This window comes from Eutrigla gurnardus (genome assembly GCF_963514095.1).
Source record: "Eutrigla gurnardus genome assembly, chromosome: 19".
NCBI lineage: Eukaryota > Metazoa > Chordata > Actinopteri > Perciformes > Triglidae > Eutrigla > Eutrigla gurnardus.
Genome location: NC_139930.1, coordinates 20307819 through 20335509, shown reverse-complemented (window position 1 = coordinate 20335509; position 27691 = coordinate 20307819). Strand labels below are relative to the sequence as shown.

The following is a 27691-nucleotide window of genomic DNA, read 5'->3' as shown; positions in this document are numbered from 1 at the left end:
ACGTCCTGCTATTGACAGCAGGATCGTTTTATGTTTATTTGCACCACTCATGACATTGCAGATAGGAAGGGGGGGTTTCCTCCATATCGTGACCTATGTATCATGATAATATTGTATTGGGATAATATCATAGTAAAATTATTTCTTAAATTGTATTTATTGCATCAGGATGCAGCAGCAGAGACCAGACTCCCCTGGACCTGGAACTGGTCCCAGCTGTGTCTCCATGAAGAGTGACTGGTCTATGCCTCGCAATATTAAATTTAAAGCTGACCAAGCTGCTGATAGAAGGTAAGAACTAAACCTGAACCCTCCTTAGAGGATGAATCGTGTTCATCAGATCCACCCTTTGTGCAGAATCTGAGGCTTCAAAACTGTAGTCCACAAACCAACAGGCGATGTCGCCATGACAACGTCCACTTCTGATCTACAGTCTGTGGTTTAGTGACTCTTTAAACTTGGTTTTCTCCACAGAGTTCAGCAGATCTCAGAGGTTCCGTTGACCCAGCAGCATCAAACAGACCTGGACTCCATATTTATGGTGAGTACATGTACAAGCTCACCTTACACTATTAACCACATCAACTACAGATTCAATGCTGAACAGGTTCTAGTGGTCTCCATGCTGCTCAGACCCACACATGAATCCCATGTTGGGTTCTTTAGAGTTCATGTTCAGTTTATCCTTCTGTTCCAGCTGCTGGAGGAGAACATCGGCACTTTTGTGAAGAACGAGCTGAAGAAGATCCAGAAGGTCCTGAGTCCAGATTACCCAGAATGCTTGGAGAATGAGGACGAGGAGTTGTTGGGCGGTGAGGATGAAGAGCAGAGGAGGAACAGAGAGGCGTTTCAGAAGATCACAGTGCACTTCCTGAGGAGAATGAAGCAGGAGGAGCTGGCTGACTGTCTGCAGATCAGTAAGAGGATTTTGACAGTTTTAACATGGTGGAAAGAAGAGAAGGATTCAACATGAAGAACTTCATATTTCTCCTAATAGGCTGCACACAACTTCAATGTTTAGGTTCTCTGGTTGTCTACAGACCCGATTACAGCCAATGTCATCATAAATATATGTACGCATGATGTCAATGTTTATGTTGTTTTGCTTCAACCATCCAGACGAGTTAGAAGCTTTAAACAGTGAATTTAAACTGTTAGTAGCATCTTGATGTCTGCTTGTTACATGTTCGGTTGTCAGAATCAATATTCCAACAGACTCAAGTTCTACAGAGTTCAGACAGGATCACGACCGTTTCAGAGGAACAGGTGTTTCACTTCACCCAGTGACCTTGTTAACTGGTGACTTTCAGCTAGGAACTAAATAGTTGGTAGATGAAAACAAAAATGTATTTAAAACAGTCTTCTACGAGGACACCTCCATGTTTTCAATGGTGGCGTCTCAGCGTGGAGGATTACAGTATACCAGGATATTTAAATATCCAAACGGTACTATTTTCAACACCGTCATCAATACCGTCTCTTTCTATGATGCTGTATTGTGATGTGTTGTAGTGACCAGCAGACGCCACCAGAGGTCAGTGTTTCTGTTTTGTTGCCTTAAAAATCTCATTCTGGTGAATTTTCCTTTCAAAACCAAAACGGCGAATTGAGGCGATACAAGAGGCTCTTTATTTCTAGACTGACTCACTGAGCTTTACAGCTGCAGTTCAAAGGGTTATATATCCTTCCAGTTCTGTTTGTCTTGTAAATGTCTTTTATTTTACTTCTGTTGGCTTCATCAGGTGCACCTGATTGATTTTGTCTCCATTAGTTTGATTTAATCATGAAAGAAGCTCATGATGTCACTACTACTGAGGACTATAGGAATACATGGCTCTAACACATGGCTTGTTCATAGACTGTAAAAGGGTCTGTAGGATCCACTAACTGGGTTCCTTTGTTGTTTATTCAGGAACCGCTGGTGCAGTGAACCAACGTAAACTCAAGTCTAGCCTCAAGAAGAAGTTCCAGTGTTTGTTTGAGGGCATCACTAGAGCAGGAAACCCAACCCTCCTGAATCAGGTCTACACGGAGCTCCACGTCACAGAGGGAGGGACTGCAGAGGTCAATGAGGAACATGAGGTCAGACAGATTGAAACGGCATCCAGGAAACCAGACAGACCAGAAACAACCATCAGACAAGAAGACATCTTTAAAGGCTCACCTGGAAGGGATGAACCAATCAGAACAGTGATGACAAAGGGAGTGGCTGGCATCGGAAAAACAGTGTTAACACAGAAGTTCACTCTGGACTGGGCTGAAGACAAAGCCAACCAGGACATACTGTTCACGTTTCCATTCACTTTCAGAGAGCTGAACCTGCTGAAAGAGAAGAAGTTCAGTTTGGTGGAACTTGTTCATCACTTCTTCACCGAAACCAAAGAAGCAGGAATCTGCAGGTTTGAAGAGTTCCAGGTTGTGTTCATCTTTGACGGTCTGGATGAGTGTCGACTTCCTCTGGACTTCCTCAACAACAAGATCCTGACTGATGTTACAGAGTCCACCTCGGTGGATGTGCTGCTGACAAACCTCATCAGGGGGAAACTGCTTCCCTCTGCTCGTCTCTGGATAACCACAAGACCTGCAGCAGCCAATCAAATCCCTCCTGAGTGTGTTGACATGGTGACAGAGGTCAGAGGGTTCACTGACCCACAGAAGGAGGACTACTTCAGGAAGAGGTTCAGAGATAAGAAGCAGGTTAACAGGATCATCACCCACATCAAGACCTCACGAAGCCTCCACATCATGTGCCACATCCCGGTCTTCTGCTGGATCACTGCTACAGTTCTGGAGGACGTGTTGAAGACCAGGGAGGAAGGGGAGCTGCCCAAGACCCTGACCGACATGTACATCCACTTCCTGGTGGTTCAGTCCAAACTGAAGCACGTCAAGTATGATGGAGGAGCTGATACGGATCCACACTGGAGTCCACAGAGCAGGAAGATGATTAAGTCTCTAGGAAAACTGGCTTTTGAGCAGCTGCAGAAAGGAAACCTGATCTTCTATGAACCAGACCTGAAAGAGTGTGGCATCGATATCAAAGCAGCCTCAGTGTACTCAGGAGTGTTCACACAGGTCTTTAGAGAGGAGAGAGGACTGTACCAGGACCAGGTGTTCTGCTTCGTCCATCTGAGTGTTCAGGAGTTTCTGGCTGCTCTTCATGTCCATCTGACCTTCATCAAGTCTGGTGTCAATCTGATGGCAGAAAAAAAAACAACCTCATCGTTGTTTAAAGTCTCCAGACACAAACCTAAACTAACACATCTGCACCAGAGAGCTGTGGACAAGGCTTTACAGAGTCCAAACGGACACCTGGACCTGTTCCTCCGCTTCCTTCTGGGTCTGTCACTAGAGACCAATCAGAAACACCTACGAGGTCTGCTGACACAAACAGGAAGTAGCTCACAGACCAATCAGGAAGCAGTCCAGTACATCAAGGAGAAGCTTGATCAGAAGCTGTCTCCAGAGAGAAGCATCAATCTGTTCCACTGTCTGAATGAACTGAATGATCGTTCTCTGGTGGAGGAGATCCAACAGTATCTGACTTCAGGACGTCTCTCCTCCGATGAACTGTCTGCTGGTCAGTGGTCAGCTCTGGTCTTCATCTTACTGTCTTCAGAAAAACATCTGGACGTGTTTGACCTGAAGGAATACTGTGCTTCAGAGAAGGCTCTTCTGAGGCTGCTGCCGGTGGTCCAAGCCTCCAGCAAAGCTCTGTAAATATAGTTTTTCATTCAGAAAACAACAAACCATCTTGGAATTACAAGGTTCTATCTGCATTCTGAACCATTTGATTGGTTTTCCCAACTGTAAAAGGTAAAGAAGTAAAAAGTAGTTCCAAATAGTTACTTAACAGTAAAGGTAAGAAAGTATTAAGTGAAAAAACTACTGGAGTACTGAGTAACTTCTGAGTAAATTCTGATTATTGTGGCCCCGCACCTGGTGATCTGAGAGACTACCAGGAGGCATAGACGTTGGAAGGGCAGCTAACCCCCCCAGTTACATAAAAATCAATGCTTTCTCTAACATGAAGCGTTTGTCACCTCAGCTGAAAGAAAAGAAAAAACACAGCTCACCGCTTCATCCAGCGTCTCTCCTCTCTGTCTGTTTCACCGACACACACACACACACACACAGTGATCGATAGTCATGTCGAAGACATTTATTCTAACTTTTCTCTGAGTTTTGTCGACATAAGAATGACTCGACCCACAAGAATCTGCGTGATGAGCAGCTACAAACAGAATCTCACATCAGAAACATTCAGAAATGAACTCATTCACAACTGAAAGTGAAACTTAAATAGGATCGACAGATTCACTGACGTTAGACGGTAAAAGTCGGGGGGATTTCAAAAAGTGGGCGGTATATTGTGACTCCTCTATAAATGATTGCACATACACTTGCATATTTATGCACATTTGTCTCTGAATGACGAGGATTTAGAATTAAAAAACGTTAAAAGAGTTCTATCTATAACCGGGCGTGGAGAGTTTGTGTGCTGTCATGTGACTGCCTGGCTGCGTTTGATTGGTGAAACGGAGTCACGTGAGAGTCTTGAAAGAAGACTCAGACAGAAATAAACAGATGGCACAGTGTGACGTTAACCTCACCATGGAGCCTAATACACCACCCAGCTGCAACAATAACCTGATGAACAAACATGTTAAACATCATTTAACTTCATTATGATAATAATGTCAGTTAGAACCTGAGGTGATTAACAGTTGTTTGTAATTGTTTCATCACTCATTTCTGATTCCTCTTCAGACTCAGTGGCTGTAAGCTCTCAGAGAGAAGCTGTGAAGGTCTGTCCTCAGTTCTCAGCTTCCAGTCCTCCAGTCTAAGAGACCTGGACCTGAGTAACAACCACCTGCAGGATTCAGGAGTGAAGCTGCTGTCTGCTGGCCTGGAGAGTCCACACTGTCGACTGGAAACTCTCAGGTCAGATTCAATTACTTTGAGAAGTTTACCTATGAAGCTTTCAATGATGTGTTTACATGCACCAAATATTCAGTTATTTATATTCACGTATTCCTAAAAAGACACGTTTGCTACTAATCTGTTAACATGGCTGATGAAATACTGTTTCTGCTGCTAACGACTTGCCAGCAAAAGAACAAAACAAAACTTTTATCAAAACCAAACCTCTTGTTTATCTTTTCCCTGCCGTTCGATGTTTTAATAGTTTTATAAATCCACCTGGCGTTTATAAATGCTGTTGCAAACGTCAGTCTACGTTTGTGAACGTCACTCCATGAACATGTGAGCCTGAACTACAACACCAGACTGTCTCTGCTGTCAAGGTGGAGCCAGTTTGAACCACTTTCTATACAGTTGAGTTTATTGAGTTTTATATGAAATGAACTAATATTGTTGTCACGGTGGCTGAAGCAGCAAGGAGGACCCACATGCAGACTCAAAGCTATGCAGATGCAATGAAGACATATTATTCATGAAAACACCCCCTAGTGGCCAGCAGAGAGAATGCAGCTTTAAGGACCTTCAGGCTTGACTTCACTTTTCTGAACCAGAGGTTGAAGCCTGATTGGAATATCAACTCTGACAACTGAACATGAACCAACCAGACATTTTGATGCTGCTGACAGTTTGAATTCAAAGTTTAAAGCTTCTAACTCGTCTGCACGGCGGAGACAAAACACCATTTTAACACCAACATGTGTACACACATTTATGATGACGTTACAATGCATTTTACACCCGAAATCAATTGACTCTACATTGGCGATCGCGAGATGGGCATACGCTCCACTTTTGGAAAAGTGTGAAAGCCGGTCCGTGTGACTCTACACTATGTTAATTAAGCGCTGTTGTTAGCAGGCTCCATGAACTGGACACCGACTCACGGAGCGGCTCCCCGTCGGTCAGAGCGCAGCCGACCCGGCACACCGAGGATCAACAGCTGAGGGGCGGCGGCGAAAAGGCGGAGGCTCCGATTCTCCCCGTCGGTTTTGAACCGCTTTTATGTCCGCGTCATAACGCTTTTGGTGCGAGTTTAAAACAGTAGGTTTACTTCAAAACGCGAGCGTCAGACGCTGTCAGAGCGTTAATGAACAGTGTTTTAGAGCTCCCCTAAATGTCTCAGGTAGGCTTTCAGGCAGTGGTGTGGTGGTAGTTGATGAGGTGGGTGTACTGCTAGGTAGATGGGTAGGTTACAGAGGAGGAAGTGGGTATACTCTCCCATATATTCCAATGGCTTTCTGGCTGATAGGTGGGTATACTGTAAACCACCAGAAAAAGAGGTGGGTATACCCCGTATACCTGCGTATACCCTCCACTACACCACTGCTTTCAGGTAATTTCGCAGCGCCTTCCGGGTCATTAAAAAAGACGTACAGCAAATCTGGAATGAAAAATGGCCCTGTTATTTCATCCCCGAATCCCATTCATGAACACAATATCTAATATCAGCTAACGAGTCGTTTTCTGTTTCTCGTTTTCCGTTTTTTAAACGAATAACGGGATAAGAGTCATTTTCCGTTTTTCGTTCTTTTATTTTGAAGCGAAAAACATCACATCCTGCTGTGTAATGAGCTGCATTGAACACAAGAAGATCTATCGAGAACAAAAATGTCCTTTTATTTATAAAAGTAATGCAAAAGTAATGTAAAAGTAGTGTAATGCCTTACAATTCAAAGACAGTAATATTGTAATGTAACTAATTACTTTGAAATGACAGTAACAAGTAATAAATAATGCATTACGCTTTTGAAGTAACTTGCCCAACACTGCCTATAGCAAGGGTCACTAAGAGGTGGAGCTTGGCCCAGATCCAGACCCAGACCCCGTCCTATCAGGACCCAGACCCATAACTGATAGATCATTGAGAATTATTAAATGATGACGGAGCGTTTCCATTTTACTGCTGCAGCGTTAGCATCACTACACTGGTTCAGATGGTTGGAGGCTAAATCATCTCACTGGTTGCTACTCACAAACACTAAATTACCCAGTAATGCAACGGGGTGAAACGTTAACTCTGAACTTAATCAAATCTGTGCAAACTGGAGTTTCTGTGAGTGACGTTTCTATGGTGACAACTGACGAGACTCAGGCTGTGTTCGAAATGCCATACTAACGTCCTACTCGTACTCAATCGTGACGTAAATTTGAGTACGTAGTGCGTTCAGATACAATAGTATGTGGATTTGTGTACGCGAGAAATGCCCGGATGTATACTGCATTGGCAAGAATTTCTGAGTATACAGCGGACCTTGCTAAATCTACTCAACTTCCCCAAAATGCATTGCGGCTCGTCTGACTTCTGAAAAGTTTTGGATAATGGCGGACGACAGCGGTGATTCTGGCGAGGAGCCCGACACAAACCGCGTACACATGTAAGTATACTGTAACACGATTTTTATGTTTCCAGCTGACTTTTAAATCGTATTGATAATGAACGTTACTTTATTGTTGTTGGCATTGTACGTTAACGTTACGAATCGAAGGTCCTGCTAGCCGGCTAGCCTACTGACGCTAATTTACCATAGAGGTTAGCGAGCGTAAGCGAAGCAGCAAATGTGCCGTTTTTAGATGGTGCTTATGTGAAAACGTGATAATATATTTACTAACGGTGGTTAATAACGCGGTGCACCGTTGTCCGTTAAAGGGACGGATGCAGACACCGGGCGCCTCATTCAGAGGAGGGAACGATGAGGAGAAGTTCACCGGCAAGAGGGATGCTGCTCTGAGAGGCTTCACCTAAGAAAATGTGGTTTAAATGTTATAATTCTCATATGCAGGGCTTAACTACTACTGGTGCATATTTAGCTTCTCAATGATATAAGGTTGAACACCAGCGTATATAGATGGGAGATGTCCTGCTCTCCTGAGATATCTACCTGAAACGTTCTGTTGAACAGCAAGAAATCATCAATGAACTGTAACACTTTTCTATGTACTGTTCTTCATATAGGATGTTTATTGAAGAACATTAGATGGAGGGAAGGTGGAGCCGGATGAGCTAAGAAGAAGTGGGAGAACATGAAGCAGAAATACAAGGTGAGTTGGAAGCAGTTTAAAGTATTGAACTCTACATGCTTGATGTGAAGCATAAAATAAACAAGATGATGTTGTCTTTCTTATTAATAACCAGGCAAAGTCAGTGCTGGATAATATCTACAATGTGTTCAAACATCAGAGTCTATTAAGTTGGTCCCATGTGGAACAGTATTACAGTACATATTATAATATATGACTAGTGATGAATAGTTGATCTATACAATGATTATGAGAAGTGTTGTTTGTATGAACTGAAGATGTCAGCACTGAGGCAGGAGAGGTCACTGCTGCACACTGGAAGTGTTTGTTGTCATGGATGAGGTGATGGAGCAAAGACCTGCTATTGCCCCACTACACCCCATCTCCTCAGCCATGATGCCAACCACTGCAGCAGGGTCTCTCCTCCAGACCAGGAGGGAAATAGACCTGCAGGCCAAAACATGAGTCAACAATCATATATATATTCAGATATTTATTATTTAGATTTGTACACAGCCTAATAATCGTAAATCATTAAACAGGAAACATTTGTCTGTAAGAACTACTGTGTGGTATTACTTATAAACTGCACTACTGATAAACACAAATAAAACCTCAACAATAATCATGTTCCTGCAACACAGGGATCTGGACATTTGGAGCAGACACTGCAGCTACGAGCCTCTGAGGATGTCCCAGGACTGCTGGAGTGGCTCGTTGACTTCGTCGCTGTCACCCCCATCACCACCGTGGAACTATGGACATGGAACCCATCTGTTCTGTTAGTAAGCAGTGGACGAGGTTCTCCGTGGAACGCCTTGAAAGACAGAAGTCCTTCCTTAAATCCCCTTCCCGAAGTAGAGGCCCATCGGGGGAACAGGAGGATTGACCTGCAGTACGGCCGTCTGGCACCAACCTGTAACAGAAAACATCAGATATTACATTTATTCTGAATGCTTTCCTATTCATTTGTTGATAAACTACTTATTTCTTCTTATCATACACGTATTGCAACCTGTATATATAACATGGATTATTTGTCTAATAAATTATTCACTAATATCCCACTTGCTTGTACTTGTTTATTTTTATCACACCAAACTCATGCATGATATTATTAAAACCACTTATATTAGCCTACATGTAGCCTACATTTGTTTATGCATGCATATGCACATCTATTGATAATCAAATGATAAAGGAACGTAGTTAAACCAGATAAGTCATATTACTTACTTAAGAGGGAAATCCCGTACATGTGAATAATGTAGCTCCTCCGACGGGCAGATTGCCTCCGTCGTCTCCGCGGTGAAGGTGCTGGTGTTCCGTGGTCAGAGGTATAATACGATCTATGAACGGACGATTAATGATCGATAAAAGCTGCTTAACAGTCGCGATCGATGGCGAGTGAAGAAGCTACTCAGATAAGAGGAAGAAAGAGGGAAAGCGTGAGAGCGCGCATATATAATAAACTGTAGAAAACATTTGACAGTTGTAATTTGACTTTAAAATATTTAGAAATATTAAATTAACTGTAATAATAATTAGGGATGTCCCGATCCGATATTTGGATCGGATCGGCCGCCGATATTAGCAAAAAATGCATATCGATATCGGATCGGCCTGCACGGGAAAATCCCGATCCGGACTCCCGATCCAGTTTTTTTCTTTCAAAACTCCGGTCCGTGTTTTCCAGCGCACCGATGTAGGTAATCCATTCCAGTTTTTTTCCGGTTTCCCCCAAAATCCGGTCCGCGTTTTCCAGCACACCTAGCGCACACCTCGCGACCTGTCCAGCATCCACTAAACAACAACAAGACGGACTTGTGTGCATGTCCAGTGTTTCCCCTACCATTGAACAGGCCATAAAATCAATACGCCCAAAATAAGCCACCTATCAATTCATTCATAAATCAATTAACATTTACATTAGGAGCGCCTCCGCGCAGCACAGTAGACTTGCTCCGCAAGACGCGCAGCCACAACAATCTTCGCCGCGCGCTCCCGCTACGTTCTTCTTAGTTTAGTTTAGTTTAGTTTAGTTTAGTTGATGTCGCTTTCTACTTTGAAAACACGGAGTTGACACTGTATTTTGATAAGCTGTTGCACTCTTCAGACTCGTGGTGTGTACCGGAACCGGACCGGCTTCCGCACTGCCTGCTCGCACAGATCCGCTCGTGCGCACATGCGCTGATGCAGGTCGAGTGTTGTCGATAAATATATGCACTCCTTCAAAACAGCATCAAGCCATATTGTGTGTGTAGTATTAGGACGTGATGACGTGTGTACGGGCTAAAGCCCGTTTGGGCTGGAGCAGTGTGAATGCAAAGCAAGGGACCCCCTGTGGGGGAGGATTGTTTTTGATAAGCTGTGGAACTCTGAGTTAACCTATTTCTACCTGAATTTCTATGAACTATTAGGCTGTTGAGTAAACCTATAACTTATATTTTACTTGATAAAATAAGACAATATATGCACTCATATGTCGTTATAGTGTTTTACAGTATCTGTAGCTATTAATGTGATGCTCATCATTTTCCAGACATATTTTTCCAGCCCCTAATTTTGGATAATTTCCATCAACCGGCATCTTTAATCTTTAATACATGCTTGGATCGGCCAGTATCGGTATCGGCCGATACTAAAAGCTACAATATCGGTATCGGATCGGAAGTGCAAAAAGCTGGATCGGGACATCCCTAATAATAATCATGCTTTATATTTTGATAAATAATTCATATTAAACGGGAGCTAGAACCGCTAACATAATCGATTCGGTTACGTGAGAGTAGATGAGGACGAGATGTCAATAAAGTTAAAAAAAACAAAAAAATGTAGTATGAGATGTGTATACTTCGGTGTGAACAGTCTGAGGGTAACAGCATACTCAAACGCTCATTTAGTAGGCAGTATGCAGTACATACACGTTGAGTATGTAGTAGGCAGTACGTTAGTACGGCATTTCGAACACAGCCTCACTGACAGCTGACAGATGGATCAGAGAGTGGAGGTGATAAACGTCAGTCAGGTCGGTGAGATCTAGAGCCGATAGATAAGTTCACACGGCTGCTCTCAAAGAGGAACGCTGACAGTGAGAACAGAGCTTTGAATCAAGACAGACTCTTTTCTTCTAACTGGCAGTTGAACACCTGAATGCCTCATATGTTCTGAGACTCTTAAGAAGCAAATTTTCAAAGCTGTGTTTTGTATTTTACTGTTATTATCAGAGTACTTGTTCTTCATAATTCCTCCAGTTCAATATGAAAACTACAAACATTGTTGAAATGTTATTGAATTCCAGCCTTTTTTCTTTGCTAGATGGTTTAAAATCAATACCAGATCTTTGTTGGCACACCAGGTCTGAAGACAGACCACATAGACTGTTTCAACTGTTGTTTCTTCTCTTTTCTAACGCTTCAATTTCTCTCTCAATCATTTCAGCTCGTCTCTTGTCTTTCTTTTAACGTCCTCCTCTGTCCATCTCTGTCCATCACTCAGCCACGCTTATCCCACCCAGTACAACATCAACACAACAAAAGACAAATATCACTTTTTCTCATTTTAAAAAGTGGACAAATGGACATAAGTCTATGTAAAGTCCCCAGAAGTGACAGAAGTGTGTGTGTCTTCAGTCTGTCAGGTTGTCTGATCACAGAGGACGGCTGTTCTTCTCTGGCCTCAGCTCTGGACTCCAACCCCTCCTATCTGAGACAGCTGGACCTGAGCTACAATCATCCAGGAGACTCAGGAGTCAAGCTGCTGTCTGCTGGACTGGAGGGTCCACACTGGAGACTGGACACTCTCAGGTGAGGACAAATGGACAGACATCAGACTGGACACTCTCAGGTGAGGACAGATGGACAGACTTCAGACTGGACACTCTCAGGTGAGGACAGATTGACAGACATTAGACTGGACACTCTCAGGTGAGGACAGATGGACAGACATCAGACTGGAGAGTCAGGTGAGGACAGATGGACAGACATCAGACTGGACACTCTCAGGTGAGGACAGATGGACAGACATCAGACTGGAGAGTCAGGTGAGGACAGATTGACAGACATTAGACTGGACACTCTCAGGTGAGGACAGATGGACAGACATCAGACTGGACACTCAGGTGAGGACAGATGGACAGACATCAGACTGGACACTTTCAGGTGAGGACAGATGGACAGACATCAGACTGGAGACTCAGGTGAGGACAGATGGACAGACATCAGACTGGAGACTCAGGTGAGGACAGATGGACAGACATCAGACTGGACACTCAGGTGAGGACAGATGGACAGACATTAGACGGTAAAAGTCGGGGGATTTCAAAAAGTGGGCGGTATATTGTGACTCCTCCATAAATGATTGCACATATACTTGCATATTTATGCACATTTGTCGCTGAATGACAAGGATTTAGAATTAAAACACGTTAAAAGAGTTCTATCTATAACCGGGCGTGGAGAGTTTGTGTGCCGTCATGTGACTGCCTGGCTGCGTTTGATTGGTGAAACGGAGTCACGTGAGAGTCTTGAAAGAAGACTCAGACAGAAATAAACAGATGGCACAGTGTGACGTTAACCTCACCATGGAGCCTAATACACCACCCAGCTGCAACAATAACCTGATGAACAAACATGTTAAACATCATTTAACTTCATTATGATAATAATGTCAGTTAGAACCTGAGGTGATTAACAGTTGTTTGTAATTGTTTCATCATTAATTTCTGATTCCTCTTCAGACTCAGTGGCTGTAAGCTCTCAGAGAGAAGCTGTGAAGGTCTGTCCTCAGTTCTCAGCTCCCAGTCCTCCAGTCTAAGAGACCTGGACCTGAGTAACAACGACCTGCAGGATTCAGGAGTGAAGCTGCTGTCTGCTGGCCTGGAGAGTCCACACTGTCGACTGGAAACTCTCAGGTCAGATTCAACTACTTTGAGAAGTTTACCTATGAAGCTTTCAATGATGTGTTTACATGCACCAAATATTCAGTTATTTATATTCATGTATTCCTAAAAAGACACGTTTGCTACTAATCTGTTAACACGGCTGATGAAATACTGTTTCTGCTGCTAACGACTTGCCAGCAAAAGAACAAAACAAAACTTTTATCAAAACCAAACCTCTTGTTTATCTTTTCCCTGCCGTTCCATGTTTTAATAGTTTTATAAATCCACCTAATGTTTATAAATGCTGTTGCAAACGTCAGTCTACGTTTGTGAACGTCACTCCATGAACATGTGAGCCTGAACTACAACACCAGACTGTCTCTGCTGTCAAGGTGGAGCCAGTTTGAACCACTTTCTATACAGTTGAGTTTATTGAGTTTTATATGAAATGAACTAATATTCTTGTCACGGTGGCTGAAGCAGCAGGGAGGACCCACATGCAGACTCAAAGCTATGCAGATGCAATGAAGACATATTATTCATGAAAACACCCCCTAGTGGCCAGCAGAGAGAATGCAGCTTTAAGGACCTTCAGGCTTGACTACACTTTTCTGAACCAGAGGTTGAAGCATGATTGGAATATCAACTCTGAAAACTGAACATGAACCAACCAGACATTTTGATGCTGCTGACAGTTTTAATTCAAAGTTTAAAGCTTCTAACTCGTCTGCACGGCGGAGACAAAACGCCATTTTAACACCAACATGTGCACACACATTTATGATGACGTTACAATGCATTTTAAACCCGAAATCAATTGACTCTACATTGGCGATCGTGAGATGGGCATACGCTCCACTTTTGGAAAAGTGTGAAAGCCGGTCCGTGTGACTCTACACTATGTTAATTAAGCGCTGTTGTTAGCAGGCTCCATGAGCTGGACACCGACTCACGGAGCGGCTCCCGGTCGGTCAGAGCGCAGCCGACCCGGCACACCGAGGATCAACAGCTGAGGGGCGGCGGCGAAAAGGCGGAGGCTCCGATTCTCCCCGTCGGTTTTGAACCGCTTTTATGTCCGTGTCATAACGCTTTTGGTGCGAGTTTAAAACAGTAGGTTTATTTCAAAACGCGAGCGTCGGACGCTGTCAGAGCGTTAATGAACCGTGTTTAAGAGCTCCCCTAAATGTCTCAGGTAGGCTTTCAGGTAATTTCGCAGCGCCTTCCGGGTCATTAAAAAAGACGTACAGCAAATCTGGAATGAAAAATGGCCCTGTTATTTCATCCCCGAATCCCATCATGAACACAATATCTAATATCAGTTAACGAGTCGTTTTCTGTTCCTCGTTTTCCGTTTTTTAAACGAATAACGGGATAAGAGTCATTTTCCGTTTTTCGTTCTTTTATTTTGAAGCGAAAAACATCACATCCTGCTGGGTAATGAGCTGCATTGAACACAAGAAGATCTATCGAGAACAAAAATGTCCTTTTATTTTGGCGAAAAGTAATGCAAAAGTAATGTAAAAGTAGTGTAATGCCTTACAATTCAAAGACAGTAATATTGTAATGTAACTAATTACTTTGAAATGACAGTAACAAGTAATAAATAATGCATTACGCTTTTGAAGTAACTTGCCCAACACTGCCTATAGCAAGGGTCACTAAGAGGTGGAGCTTGGCCCAGATCCAGACCCAGACCCCGTCCTATCAGGACCCAGACCCATAACTGATAGATCATTGAGAATTATTAAATGATGACGGAGCGTTTCCATTTTACTGCTGCAGCGTTAGCATCACTACACTGGTTCAGATGGTTGGAGGTTAAATCATCTCACTGGTTGCTACTCACAAACACTAAATTACCCAGTAATGCAACGGGGTGAAACGTTAACTCTGAACTTAATAAAATCTGTGCAAACTGGAGTTTCTGTGAGTGACGTTTCTATGGTGACAACTGACGAGACTCACTGACAGCTGACAGATGGATCAGAGAGTGGAGGTGATAAAGGTCAGTCAGGTCGGTGAGATCTAGAGTCGATAGATAAGTTCACACGGCTGCTCTCAAAGAGGAACGCTGACAGTGAGAACAGAGCTTTGAATCAAGACAGACTCTTTTCTTCCAACTGGCAGTTGAACACCTGAATGCCTCATATGTTCTGAGACTCTTAAGAAGCACATTTTCAAAGCTGTGTTTTGTATTTTAGTGTTATTATCAGAGTACTTGTTCTTCATAATTCCTCCAGTTCAATATGAAAACTATAAACATTGTTGAAATGTTATTGAATTACAGCCTTTTTTCTTTGCTAGATGGTTTAAAATCAATACCAGATCTTTGTTGGCACACCAGGTCTGAAGACAGACCACATAGACTGTTTCAACTGTTGTTTCTTCTCTTTTCTAACGCTTCAATTTCTCTCTCAATCATTTCAGCTCGTCTCTTGTCTTTCTTTTAACGTCCTCCTCTGTCCATCTCTGTCCATCACTCAGCCACGCTTATCCCACCCAGTACAACATCAACACAACAAAAGACAAATATCACTTTTTCTCATTTTAAAAAGTGGACAAATGGACATAAGTCTATGTAAAGTCCCCAGAAGTGACAGAAGTGTGTGTGTCTTCAGTCTGTCAGGTTGTCTGATCACAGAGGACGGCTGTTCTTCTCTGGCCTCAGCTCTGGACTCCAACCCCTCCTATCTGAGACAGCTGGACCTGAGCTACAATCATCCAGGAGACTCAGGAGTCAAGCTGCTGTCTGCTGGACTGGAGGGTCCACACTGGAGACTGGACACTCTCAGGTGAGGACAGATGGACAGACATCAGACTGGACACTCTCAGGTGAGGACCGATGGACAGACATCAGACTGGACACTCAGGTGAAGACAGATGGACAGACATCAGACTTGACATTCTCAGGTGAGGACAGATGGACAGACATTAGACTGGACACTCTCAGGTGAGGACAGATGGACAGACATCAGACTGGAGACTCAGGTGAGGACAGATGGACAGACATCAGACTGGACACTCTCAGGTGAGGACAGATGGACAGACATCAGACTGGACTCTCTCAGGTGAGGACAGATGGACAGACATCAGACTGGACACTCAGGTGAGGACAGATGGACAACAGCTCCAGACTGTGTCTCCGTCTCTGACTGAGGAACTGGGGTTCATGTTTAATGGTGGACCTGATTGAGGTCTTTGAATGTCTTCCTGCAGGGTGGACCATGGGGGACAGCAGAGACTGAGACCTGGTGTGAGGAAGTGTGAGTATGTCTTCAGTATCTCAGCTGCTCCAGATTTGAACGTGTTCATGACTGAAATCCGATGATCACGTTTCTATCAGGATGTAGCGTTTGTTTCTTCGTGGCTGTAAAGATGTCGTGTTGTGTTCACAGCAAACGCCACATTTTCACACTCAATTACACACAAAGTCAACGCAGAGACACAAACGGACGCCAATTCCTGCCGGACGGCAACGGAGACAAACACGCAAAATTCACGTAGTCGGGTTTATGTTTAAATATTTCAACTGAAGAGATAAATTCCTCTGTGTCTCTAAAGCGTCTCAGTGTTGAGATCGTCCTCCTGTCGTCCTGACGTCCCTGAATCCTAAATGGAGGAACCAGATGTTGTCTCCTGGGTCTGTGGTCCCCCAGAGGTCTAGATAGTAGCTCACATTAGTCCAGAGACCAGACCAGACTATGTGGAGGAACCAGAGACTGTCTGTGGTCCCCCAGAGGTCTAGATAGTAGCTCACATTAGTCCAGAGACCAGACCACAGGTTGGTCTGGTGTCCATCTTTAGTAATTTAAGGCCAAACTGTGATATTTTTAGGACCAACGATGTAATTTTGTCGTGTTTTTGTTTTGTCTGTTGATCGTCAGTGATCCAGAACAGACAGGTTGCGTTCTCACTAATCCAACTTTCCTAACGGCTCTACATATATTACACTAATTATACACATATATAGAAACCTGTTCTCCAGGCAGGACCACACGGCCTCCCACAAAGAACACCCCCACTCCACATGGCTGACTGGTCGACAACCACAGCCACACACACACACTTGTATAGTATTTAGTTAGATAGGCCACTTGGACTTAGTGTATGTTTCTTTGTTTATTGTTAATAAACCCCTTATGAACATACTGCTGTGTTTATTAATGTTGTATAAGAATGAATGATATCAACCTCTTCTCTGTGAAGAATTCACAAATCCTTCAACTGTTTGTACTCATATTGTAATAGTTATTAATTATTTGCATTTGAGTACAAACTCCTTTATATTGAGACTGAGTATTGATATTAATAATTATCTATTAATAACTGAATCTGCTCCTGCTAGTTCCCCAACACTGTGTTTTTCTCTGCGATCCAACAAAACACACACCACTACACACCGGTGTCCTATTTATCAATGAAATGTATGACGTGACCCATCACCATCAAGTTACCGCCCCCTTGTGATGGCATATACTAATACCCAAAGTATATTTATTAAGCTTTCAAAACACACACCAAAAAACACCCAATTGTCTCCAACAATAACCTTTAGCTGCATTGTGTTTGTTCTCTCCATCAGATGTCTGTGAACTGGAACTGGACACAAACAGTCAGCAGAGAACTCAAACTGGACAACACCAACAGGAAGGTGACATATGTGGACAAGAACCAGTCATATCCAGATCATCCAGACAGATTTGTCTCACAGCCTCAGCTGCTGTGTAGAGATGGTCTGACTGGTCGCTGTTACTGGGAGGTCAAGTGGAGAGGATATGTTTATATATCAGTGAGTTACAGAGGAATCAAGAGGAGAGGATACGACTCTGGGTTTGGATGGAATGATCAGTCCTGGAGTCTGAGTTGTTCTGCTGGTGGTTACTATGTCTGGCACAAAAACAAAGACACATACATCTCCTCCTCCTCCTCCTCCTCTGGTGTGGTAGCAGTGTACTTGGACTGTCCTGCTGGCACCTTGACCTTCTACAGAGTCTCCTCTGACAAACTGATCCACCTCCACACCATCAACACCACATTCACTGAACCTCTTTATCCTGGGTTTAGAGTCTGGTCTGGATCATCAGTGTCTCTGTGTCTCTGAAACTGTTCACAACAAACACAAAGCGGTGTGATTACATTCAGAGTCAATGCAAAGATGTGAATGAAAACATTGCAGTTTGTAATCAGTCAGGTTCATTCCTCCTTGTACTTGTTGTAAATGTATTAATGCTTGTGTAAATGTACTTAAATGAATGGAGTATATCGGGATGGCTTTGTCTTTAGACTGAACCTTGTCGTGTTGAGGAACATGCATTAGTGACTGGAGCAACTAGTTGCTGTCCAGTGAAAACCATCAACATGAAACACAGAGCACACACAGATTAGAATAGAAAACATAATGTATTTAACATATTACAAATAAAAAAACATATTAAACTGTTTCTTCATTGTTGGAGAAAATGCTCCTGCTAAATCCACTAAGGAATTATAAACTATGATGATGCTGCAGCTGTGATTTTCCATTCATCAACGCTTTATAACGCTTGCTCTTGGGTGATGTTGAGAGATACACAGACCAGCTGATGAAGACGGCTGCATGATGCATGTGAACGTGTATAAATGTTGACTTTGCTGCAGTGAACCTCCATTGAATTGAATCCGGCGTCACCAACAGGCTTGGAAGAAGAGAAGCGTCCGCTGGCTGCATCTCGGCTCTGGGCAACTCCGACACTGCGGACCCAAATAAAGGTCGGAGGCTTTTTGCCACTATTTTATCGTCAGCTTCACCTCGGCCTAGACGCAGTGAGTAACGCATAATATTCTACAAACGGAAATTGATTAAGATCAAGATGAGAGAATCTGTGGATTCAAATCAAACGACTGAAATAAGAAAAAGACAAAAGCTCTGTGTAATAAGGAAGTTACATGAGAACATGTTCAAATAAAATAATAATACAAAGAATGTGAGTTAAAAGTAGATCCTGAGGGTAAAGTTAGGGCCGTTGATGAGACTCAGACCAGAGTGTCCCAAAACCAAGACTGCAAACTGTCCATAAATGCAACTTGTGGTCCTTCATGAATGCAACTCCTTCACTTATAATAGACACATTTATCAACACAACTCCAATTACTATATGTCTGCATGAAAGTGATTGTTAAATATGCATATGGTTTGTTTTCATGAACGGCCGAGGTGTGTGGCACTTTAACTCCTTTTGTATAGGAAGGTCTGTTGTATCCTAAAGGAGATCTGAAAGGATCATTGGAGATCCTTTCCTTTTGTATAGGAAGGTCTGTTGTATCCTAAAGGAGACGTGAAAGTATCATTGGAGCTCCTTTCCTTTGGTGAAGGAAGGTCTGTTGTATCCTAAAGGAGACGTGAAAGTATCATTGGAGCTCCTTTCCTTTGGTGAAGGAAGGTCTGTTGTATCCTAAAGGAGCTCTGAAAGGATCATTGGAGATCCTTTCCTTTGGTGAAGGAAGGTCTGTTGTATCCTAAAGGAGCTCTGAAAGGATCATTGGAGCTCCTTTCCTTTGGTGAAGGAAGGTCTGTTGTATCCTAAAGGAGATCTGAAAGGATCATTGGAGATCCTTTCCTTTGGTGAAGGAAGGTCTGTTGTATCCTAAAGGAGATCTGAAAGGATCATTGGAGATCCTTTCCTTTGGTGAAGGAAGGTCTGTTGTATCCTAAAGGAGATCTGAAAGGATCATTGGAGCATTGAACACACAGAGGGATGAGATTTAAAACAAAAAAACTTTTTTATTTTGTTTGTTTTTTGTTTGTTTTTTTGCAGCAATTTATAGAATACTTGTTTTAAATAGTTTAGTTGTGCTTTCCAAAATGTTTTTATTATGATTTATCTAATATTCTAATACTTTAAAGTGTTTTTTAATGTATAATTAAACATTTTAAGCAGTTTTTATACAATATAAATTATTAATTTATCAATTAACGTACAGCACACCTTCACAAACTGTAACGCGAGACTCACCTGCCGGCTGAGCTGTTTGCTGGGAAGCTGGTTCAGATCCAGAATTCAATGTAGAGAAGAAGATACTGGTCAGAGAACAACTTCCCAACACTCCCAGTATGAATGTGAATGAATGTTCACTTTTACCTCAGTGTCTTTTAGTTTACGTACACAATAATTAATAATGCAATCAAATTAAGCAGCATTATGGTTATGGTTAGCATTACTGTATCTTAGCATGTTTTAAAATAAATCTAATTATTGATTGATTAAATGCACCACCCAGCGTGTGTATAAAGTAGACTCGACCTCAACTTTATGCAAATGAGGAGTGTTTCCCCGCTTCCCATTCATTGGGTGCAGTCGAATAGTCTTTTTTGCTTAGGAAGGTTCCTAACTGAAGAAGTGACCCGGAAGTAAACAAGTGGCCGCCATGATAAGAGCTGTTCGGATTCTCTAAATGCAAAGGAAAGGAGCTCCAATGCTTCCTTTCAGAGCTCCTTTAGCATAGGATGCAACGGACCTTCCTATGCGATAGGAAAGGAGATTACGCCGACCCACAATTCTTTGCGAGAGCAACATTTAAAGTGCCGCACACCTCGGCCGTTCATGAAAACAAACGATATGTGTATTTGCATATTTAACAATGACTTTCATGCAGACATGTAGTAATTGGAATAGTGTTGATAAATGTGTGTGGACAGTGATAATAATTGAATGCTTTTTTTATTTATTTATTTCAATCATGTTACAAATGTTTGACAAAAACGAAACTAAAACCACAAATGAAATGTAAATAAAGCAAACGGTCAAACAGGAAGGAGGAGATGCTGGACCTGAAGCCGGTCAGTGAACCAGCTGTTGATAAAACCAACAACATGGGGAGAAGTGGACGACGCGTTTTTTGTAGTCCATTATTGTAGTTTCTCCAGCGCAGACGCACGTCAATCGCCGGTGCCGATCATCAGCTGTCAATCATCAGCGGCCGCGATATAATGACGTAGCTTAGTGAAAGTCCGGTCGGATTCTCTGAGCACCGCGGTCGACTATTCCTAAGTCCTTTTGCGTTCTCCTATCGCCTTTCCTTAACCCCGTGACGTTTTCCCCAGAGGTCAAGGAATAGGAGTTAGGAATAGGAGTTAGGACCTTATTTTTTGACTATTCGACTGCACCCTGTGTCTATGTGAAAAGCCGTGCAATGCAATTTGGTAGCGTCATGTGATTGACAGCTCAGAGGGCGGGACCAAAGTATAATGGACGTCAACGATTGGCTGAAAGTTTGTGTGAACAGTCCCCACAAATTCCTGATTTTCTTATCCCGGTACGTCTTCCTCACATTCATACTGGGAGTGTTGGGAAGTTGTTCTCTGACCAGTATCTTCTTCACTACATTGAATTCTGGATCTGAACCAGCTCCCAACTTCCCAGCAAAGCAAGCAGTGAGCGTTAAGCTATTGGCGACTCCATGTACTTAACAGACACATTAGGAAATATCTTTGGAAAGAATCATTTTGTTTGTACATTTGTGTTGCAGGATCCAGATGACCATTTCCTTTTGAGGTTCTCACCGCCGTTTTGCAGCCTGCGTTGTTTCCCAAAGCTGAGGAACAACGAGGAACATTCATCTCAGACTTCTGCTCGGTTCTGTTGAAGACCCCCCCAAAACAAACATGGCGGCCACCATGGAGGCGGCGGACATCAGCGTGGTGGGAGTCTACTTCATCCTGGTGCTCGCGGTGGGTTTCTTCGCCATGCGGAAGGCCAACCGGAGCACGGTGAACGGCTACTTCCTTGCCGGGCGCAACATGAACTGGGCGGCCGTCGGAGCGTCGCTGTTCGTCAGCAACATAGGAAGCGAGCATTTCATCGGCCTGGCGGGATCCGCTGCCGCTAATGGGCTGGCCGTGGCGGCGTGGGAAATAAACGCCCTGCTGTTGCTGCAGCTGTTGGGCTGGGTGTTCATCCCCGTGTACATCCACTGCGGCGTCTACACCATGCCGGAGTATCTCTCCAAGCGCTTCGGCGGGAGGAGACTCAAGGTGTATTTCGCTGCGTTATCGCTCGTCCTGTACATCGTCACCAAGTTGTCCGTGGACCTCTACGCCGGGGCCTTGTTCGTCCAGGAATCCTTAGGGTGGAACCTCTACCTGTCAATCATCCTCCTCATCGCCATGACGGCGCTGCTGACCGTCACCGGAGGCCTGGTTGCCGTCATCTACACGGACACGCTCCAGGCCTTCCTCATGATCGGCGGGGCGCTCTGCCTCATGGGCATCAGCCTCTTCAAAGTGGGAGGACTCCAAGGTCTTTATGATTTAACACCGTGTGATCAATTAACCTGCGTTCCTATATGATGCTGAACCGTTGTGTCAATTCAATTGATTCAAAGGGGTGATGACAAAGTACATGCAGGCCACGCCCAACATCACGGCCATCTTGCTGTCTTCACCTAACCTGACGTATTCCGAGTCCTGCCACCTCCACCTCCACCCGAAACCAGATTCCCTGAAGATACTTCGACACCCGAGGGATCCGGACATGCCGTGGCCCGGTTTCTTACTGGGCCAGACTCCTGTCTCTATTTGGTACTCCGTGGAGGAGATGATGATCACTACAAAGACACGTCATGCCTGCTGGCTCTGTTGACTGTTAACCTCTCCTTCCAGGTACTGGTGCACCGATCAGGTGATCGTCCAGCGGGTTCTGGCAGCAAAGAACATCGCCCACGCCAAAGGTTCCACCATCATGGCCGGCTTTCTGAAAATCCTCCCCATGTTCATCATCGTCCTCCCAGGTAGAACCACGAATTGCTGTTTGAGTAACTACATAAAAACTTAAAATTACTGATTCATCCTCGATGATCCCCAGGGATGATTTCCAGGATCTTGTTTGCCGATGAGTTGGCGTGCATCAGCCCGGAGCACTGCGTGGAGGTGTGCGGTTCGCCAAGAGGCTGCAGCAACGTGGCGTACCCGCGGCTCATCATGTCGGTGATGCCGGTCGGCCTCCGCGGCCTCATGATGGCGGTCGTCATCGCGGCTCTGATGAGCGACTTGGACTCCATCTTCAACTCGGCGAGCACCATATTCACGCTGGACATCTACAGGATGCTGCGGGCGCGGGCGTCGTCCAGGGAGCTGATGATCGTCGGCAGGTTGTTCGTGGTCGTCATGGTGATCATCAGCATTGCCTGGGTGCCGGCCATCGTGGAGATGCAGGGGGGCCAGATGTACTACTACATCGTGGAAGTGATGAATTACCTGACGCCCCCCGTCGCCGCTCTCTTCCTGCTCGCCATCCTGTGGCGCCGCTGCAACGAGACGGGTGCCTTCTGGGGCGGCGTGGTCGGCTTCGTCCTCGGGGCGCTGCGTCTGATTCTGGGCCTCGTTTACCGCGAGCCTCGCTGTGACCAGCCCGACGAACGGCCGTCCTTCATCAAGGATGTTCATTTCATGTATCTGGCGGCTATCTTGTTTTGGGTGTCATTGATTAATGAAAACATTCTTGGCAAATGCTTTCGCTTTCGTCCGTCTTGCGCCGGTCCAAGAATTTCACCTCTAGCGGCACAATACGAATGCCCCCGGCCGTCCCTCTTAATCATGGCCCCAGTTCAGAGAGAAAACCCACAAAATAGAACCGTTGGTGGCCGTCGTTGTGAGTCTCTGCACGCCGCCGCCGAGTGCAGAACAAATCAAGACCACGACTCTGTGGGGGCTGAACAACAGGAAGAGGCTTAAACAGCAAGAAAAAGAGAAGGATGGAGAAGACGCCGATGCTTTGAAGCTACCAAACCCTGAGATCCAACATGAAACCAGTCTGCTCCATAAAGAAAGGTGCCAAGATGAGATGGTCGAAGGGGGAGAAGGGAGAGGAGTGAGGGAGGAGGGGGAGGAAGGCTGCCATGGAGGAGCAGGACTGGAGGGAGGGAGGTGTAAGAAGGTTTTCGATTGTTTCTTGGGTTTCCAGGAGAAGCTGCCCGAACCTTGTGTGATTTCAGTCCAGGAACGGGAGAAGATGATGGATGAGCGTCTCCACGAACCTCCGCGGACCAGAATCCTCCTGAACTCCGCTCTGGTGGTGATTTGCTCCATCAGCATCTTTCTCTTCATCTATTTCTCCGTTTAGGCTTCTTTTAGTCCCAGCAGTCGGGCACTTTTGTCCATCCTAGATCCTAGACTTTAGCTATGCTCAGGATTGGAAGTTATTCTTTTTATTCCCTACACCACCTGATCCACTCAAATGTTTTAAATTATTTATGAAAATAATTGGAATGATGGTGCTGTTGTTATAAATCCACACTGATGTTGAGCCTGATTTCAGAAGGAAGGGGGACCTGGAATGAGTTCGGATCCAGTGAGTATATTTGTGGTGTTGTCATTTTCTTTTAACACCGAATCAAGTTGTGAAGTGCTAATTAGCAACATGCTAACACACTAAACTAAGATGGCGGTGATGGTTGATTTTGTACTTTGCTAACCATCGGCATGCCAGCGTCGTCGTCATCATCATCGTCGTGGCCACTATGCTTCCAGTTCGTAAGTTCGTAACGCCGACTTTCTTTTAATGAACATTTCCTTAAATGCAAATGTTGGCTTGTTATCCACGTCATCTGTTCATCTCAGTGAAGAACAAATAAAAGTCGGTAAGATAAGCTGAGAACAACGGTCATAGAATGTAAATCCGACTTCACATTCACCGCTCCAAGCAAATGTGCAAAACTTTGGAATAATCAACAACATAAACATGCAAAACAGGTTGTTAAAATAATGACATGAATAGTAATGGAGCAGTCTTGACTCACTGAAATTGTGAGTAAAGTTCAAACGTCGCCTATATTATTAAATTAAGGTAATAATGTCACACTGAGATGCAGCAATCGATTGCATATTAATACCAGATGGACAACAGGAAATGTGTGTAGTTTACAGTAGATGCTACAATATTACTAGCTCTTGCTTTTATAAGGGTTTCTTTTTTCCATTTTGTCTGTAGCGCATGCAAATAAAGTTCATTGAGAACAACCTTAAACTTGTACTAATTCTTCACAAAGAAGACACAGTTCAGCCATGATAAACAATATGTGAAAAACAACTTTGAACTGGCTCTGAGAATTCGTCTCGTAAATGAATTGAAACATTAAAAACACAAAACTGAGGGAAAAGCAACGGTGTTAAAACGTACTCTTCATTTCCACCACCAGTGGGAAGCCTTTTCTAAACCAACACATAATAACAGACCTGCGATCTTGACCTTGAGTTCACATAAGCTGGACTGTGTTGAGGTTTAGATAGTTAAGATATAGAATAAAACAACAACCACAAGCTAATTTGTTTCCAGGCTGAGATATGGTGGCTGTGGAAACTCGAAATACTAGGCTCGTTGGAGATGAGTCGGGCCTGCGCAGAATCGATCGCTGACGATCAGTTTTGGGTGTTTTTTTTATTATTTAATCTTTATTAAATCTTTACGATACAATCAGCAAAAAAAGCAAACAGAGTCATTAATACAGAAAATACACTTTTGTCAAGAACAGAACCAGGGGAAGTATCAAATAAATACATTAAAAATAGAGCATAACTGAATGGTTTTAGCGGCTTTCTTATTTTTTAATTCATCCAGTTAGTTTTGTGTTCGACTTGATCCCGACTTGATCCCGACTTGCTCTGACGTCATGACCACGTGGGCAACGATAATCTCATGAGATCAAGGTGGCCGCAGTTTTTAGAGCCAGGTTGCTCTCAACCGACTGCAAGCCCCGGGGCATGATGGGAAACGTCTGGCTCTCACCTCACCTAAGAGCTGATTGGCTCTTAGTTTTGTAGAAAATGCAAATTTCCTGCGTGAGTCTAATATTTAATGCTAGTAAATTAAAGTTACGTCAGTTAACAAACATCTTATGTGGTTGATAATATTAATAATAATCATAATGACGCCAATAAAATAGGTTATTTAAATAGACCTTATTAAAACAAGCAATTACCCTGAGGTGTGCTTTAAGAGGCAGACATAAAAAACCCAAATGCATACATTTTACTACAGTATTACTGTCAAACTTTACTAATATGCACTAGATTTTATGATACTACATCAACAGCAGATACACTACTATACCGTATAGTGTTTTATATCGGTACATTATATTTATACGTTACTAATATTTATTGGCATTATTTATATTTGATATTTTTACACTTATTTGACTATTTATTTCCTGACTCTTATGGAGCAACTGCAGCTGCACATTTTCCCGAGAGGTTACTAAAGTATTCTGATTCTGATTTCCACAGATATTTATGAAGAAATATAAATAAATTCGATTGTGGTCGCAAACTACAGATAGCCTACAGATCGCGTCCAACAGACTTCCTGTCAAATCGCGCGGCTTTTAGGCTCCGCCTCCTGCTGCTCCGCCCGCTCTCGTCTACTTTCCAGGCGAGGAGGCGTTCATCTCCAACGAGCCTAGTGTGTTTGTTATTGATGTCGGCGTACGCCGAAATTGAACTCTTCTCTTGAGCGGTGTATTACCGGCTAGCTCCACCAGGGCCACGTGGGGAAACCGGAAGCAGCCGGATATTAACAACAAGTTAACAACAACAACAACTGCGTCTTTTCTTCGGACGAAGACGTGATTTGGTGTCAATGCGTGGGTTTTAATGGCTTTTATTGGATGCACACAGTAACTTTAGATAAGATAAACAACCCGGTGATTTAAAGTACCTAAACTCAGTGACTTAACACTCCTCTTGTGTGTTTTAACACACCGTTTCAACATGAATGGCAGTGAACGGCGGTTAACGCAGGTAGGCTGAGCTTTACTCAACTATACACTGATGCACACAACGTGTTGCAGGTCAGACTGGACTTTAAAGTTCAGTAGAATCGTATGTTAAATCTTATTCTGCTAATTTGCATTATAAAAATGTGAAAATCTCATTAACTCCATTTCAAACTTGTACTTTTTTTTTTCTTTCTAAAGTATGTTTTTATTTCACATTTTTTTGTCCAATGGCTTTTTTTTAAATTTAATAATGAAAAGTCTAATTGTAAAGTCTTCACCTGTCCATAATTTGCAAACGGGGAAAAGACCATTCACACAGGTGCTTCCAATCACTAATTAAACCTCGTCTCAGCACAACTTGGGCATGTTCAGCCTCCTCCATAAAGTTGAATGGAAAAAAACCAAACTATTTTAACCTCCATGACATGTGGGACTCAAGTGTACCTAAAATGCATCTGCTTATTGTTTATTCATCACGATCCCCTGCAACATTTGAGTATTTGTATTGGTTTCAGCATCGTATTTGTGTAGTTTAACCTCCTAACCGCTAGATGGGGTCAAAGAGCTGATGGCAACGTCAGCTGTGACGACCACGCTTTCTGTTTGTATCTCAAGTGTGCATGCTATGACGCATAATGACATTAGTATACGTTAACTAGGCTAATTAATTAAGTTCAAATGAACTCTAATGAATGGGGTACATTTTTATAGGCCATTAGTTAAGTGCATTTCTTTATTATTTTAAATTCCCTGTGTAATAAATGTTCATTAAGCAAATAAAACATGATATTTCTGAGTTTACGTAGATGAAGTTACTCAAAACTCCCAGTGATTATTTGAAAAATCCGGCTCTTTATTAAACGCGACGTGGGGTTTTGAGCAGCTGTTGCATTTCTTTACTACAGTCGTGCCGAAGCTTCCAGTCATCGCGCTTCGTATTTCCGAGGTTCCCTGCAGCGCGTGAAGGCATCGCGGCAGCAGCAGGATCTCAGGTTCGCCGCCGCGGAGGCGCTTCCTTCCGCCTCCCGTCGCTGTCCGGACAGGTGTCTTAACACGACC

The 27691-nt window shown here is 43.5% G+C and overlaps 2 protein-coding genes, 1 long non-coding RNA gene and 2 pseudogenes across 5 annotated transcripts in view; all 5 read left to right on the top strand.

Moving 5' to 3' along the window:
* Positions 1-15679, top strand: part of LOC311030190 — a 163494-nt pseudogene extending 147815 nt beyond the window's left edge. The window contains exons 13-15 of the transcript XR_014599353.1: positions 4771-4944; positions 12740-12913; positions 15502-15679. The product of XR_014599353.1 is annotated as an uncharacterized misc_RNA (transcript). The remainder of the gene's footprint in view (positions 1-4770; positions 4945-12739; positions 12914-15501) is intronic.
* Positions 479-3720, top strand: LOC311030174 (protein NLRC3-like; the record flags this gene model as incomplete). The annotated part of the gene is made up of 3 exons (XM_084035782.1): positions 479-541; positions 698-917; positions 1913-3720. Exons 1-3 carry the CDS (start codon positions 539-541, stop codon positions 3718-3720), a joined length of 2031 nt encoding a protein of 676 aa, XP_083891908.1. The 5' UTR covers positions 479-538.
* On the top strand, positions 7335-9105 carry LOC311030200. The gene is made up of 3 exons (XR_014598947.1): positions 7335-7358; positions 7937-8022; positions 8646-9105. It is a non-coding gene; the product is annotated as an uncharacterized lncRNA (long non-coding RNA).
* A 1840-nt stretch (positions 15680-17519) lies between the features above and the next one.
* Positions 17520-18482, top strand: LOC311029457 (stonustoxin subunit alpha pseudogene; annotated as a pseudogene). The gene has a single exon. The product of its transcript is annotated as a stonustoxin subunit alpha pseudogene (transcript).
* A 2880-nt stretch (positions 18483-21362) lies between these two features.
* On the top strand, positions 21363-23979 carry LOC311029456 (sodium/myo-inositol cotransporter-like; the record flags this gene model as incomplete). The annotated part of the gene is made up of 5 exons (XM_084034597.1): positions 21363-22158; positions 22244-22439; positions 22521-22648; positions 22723-23333; positions 23464-23979. Exons 1-5 carry the CDS (start codon positions 21525-21527, stop codon positions 23977-23979), a joined length of 2085 nt encoding a protein of 694 aa, XP_083890723.1. The 5' UTR covers positions 21363-21524.
* Positions 23980-27691: the final 3712 nt, after the last annotated feature.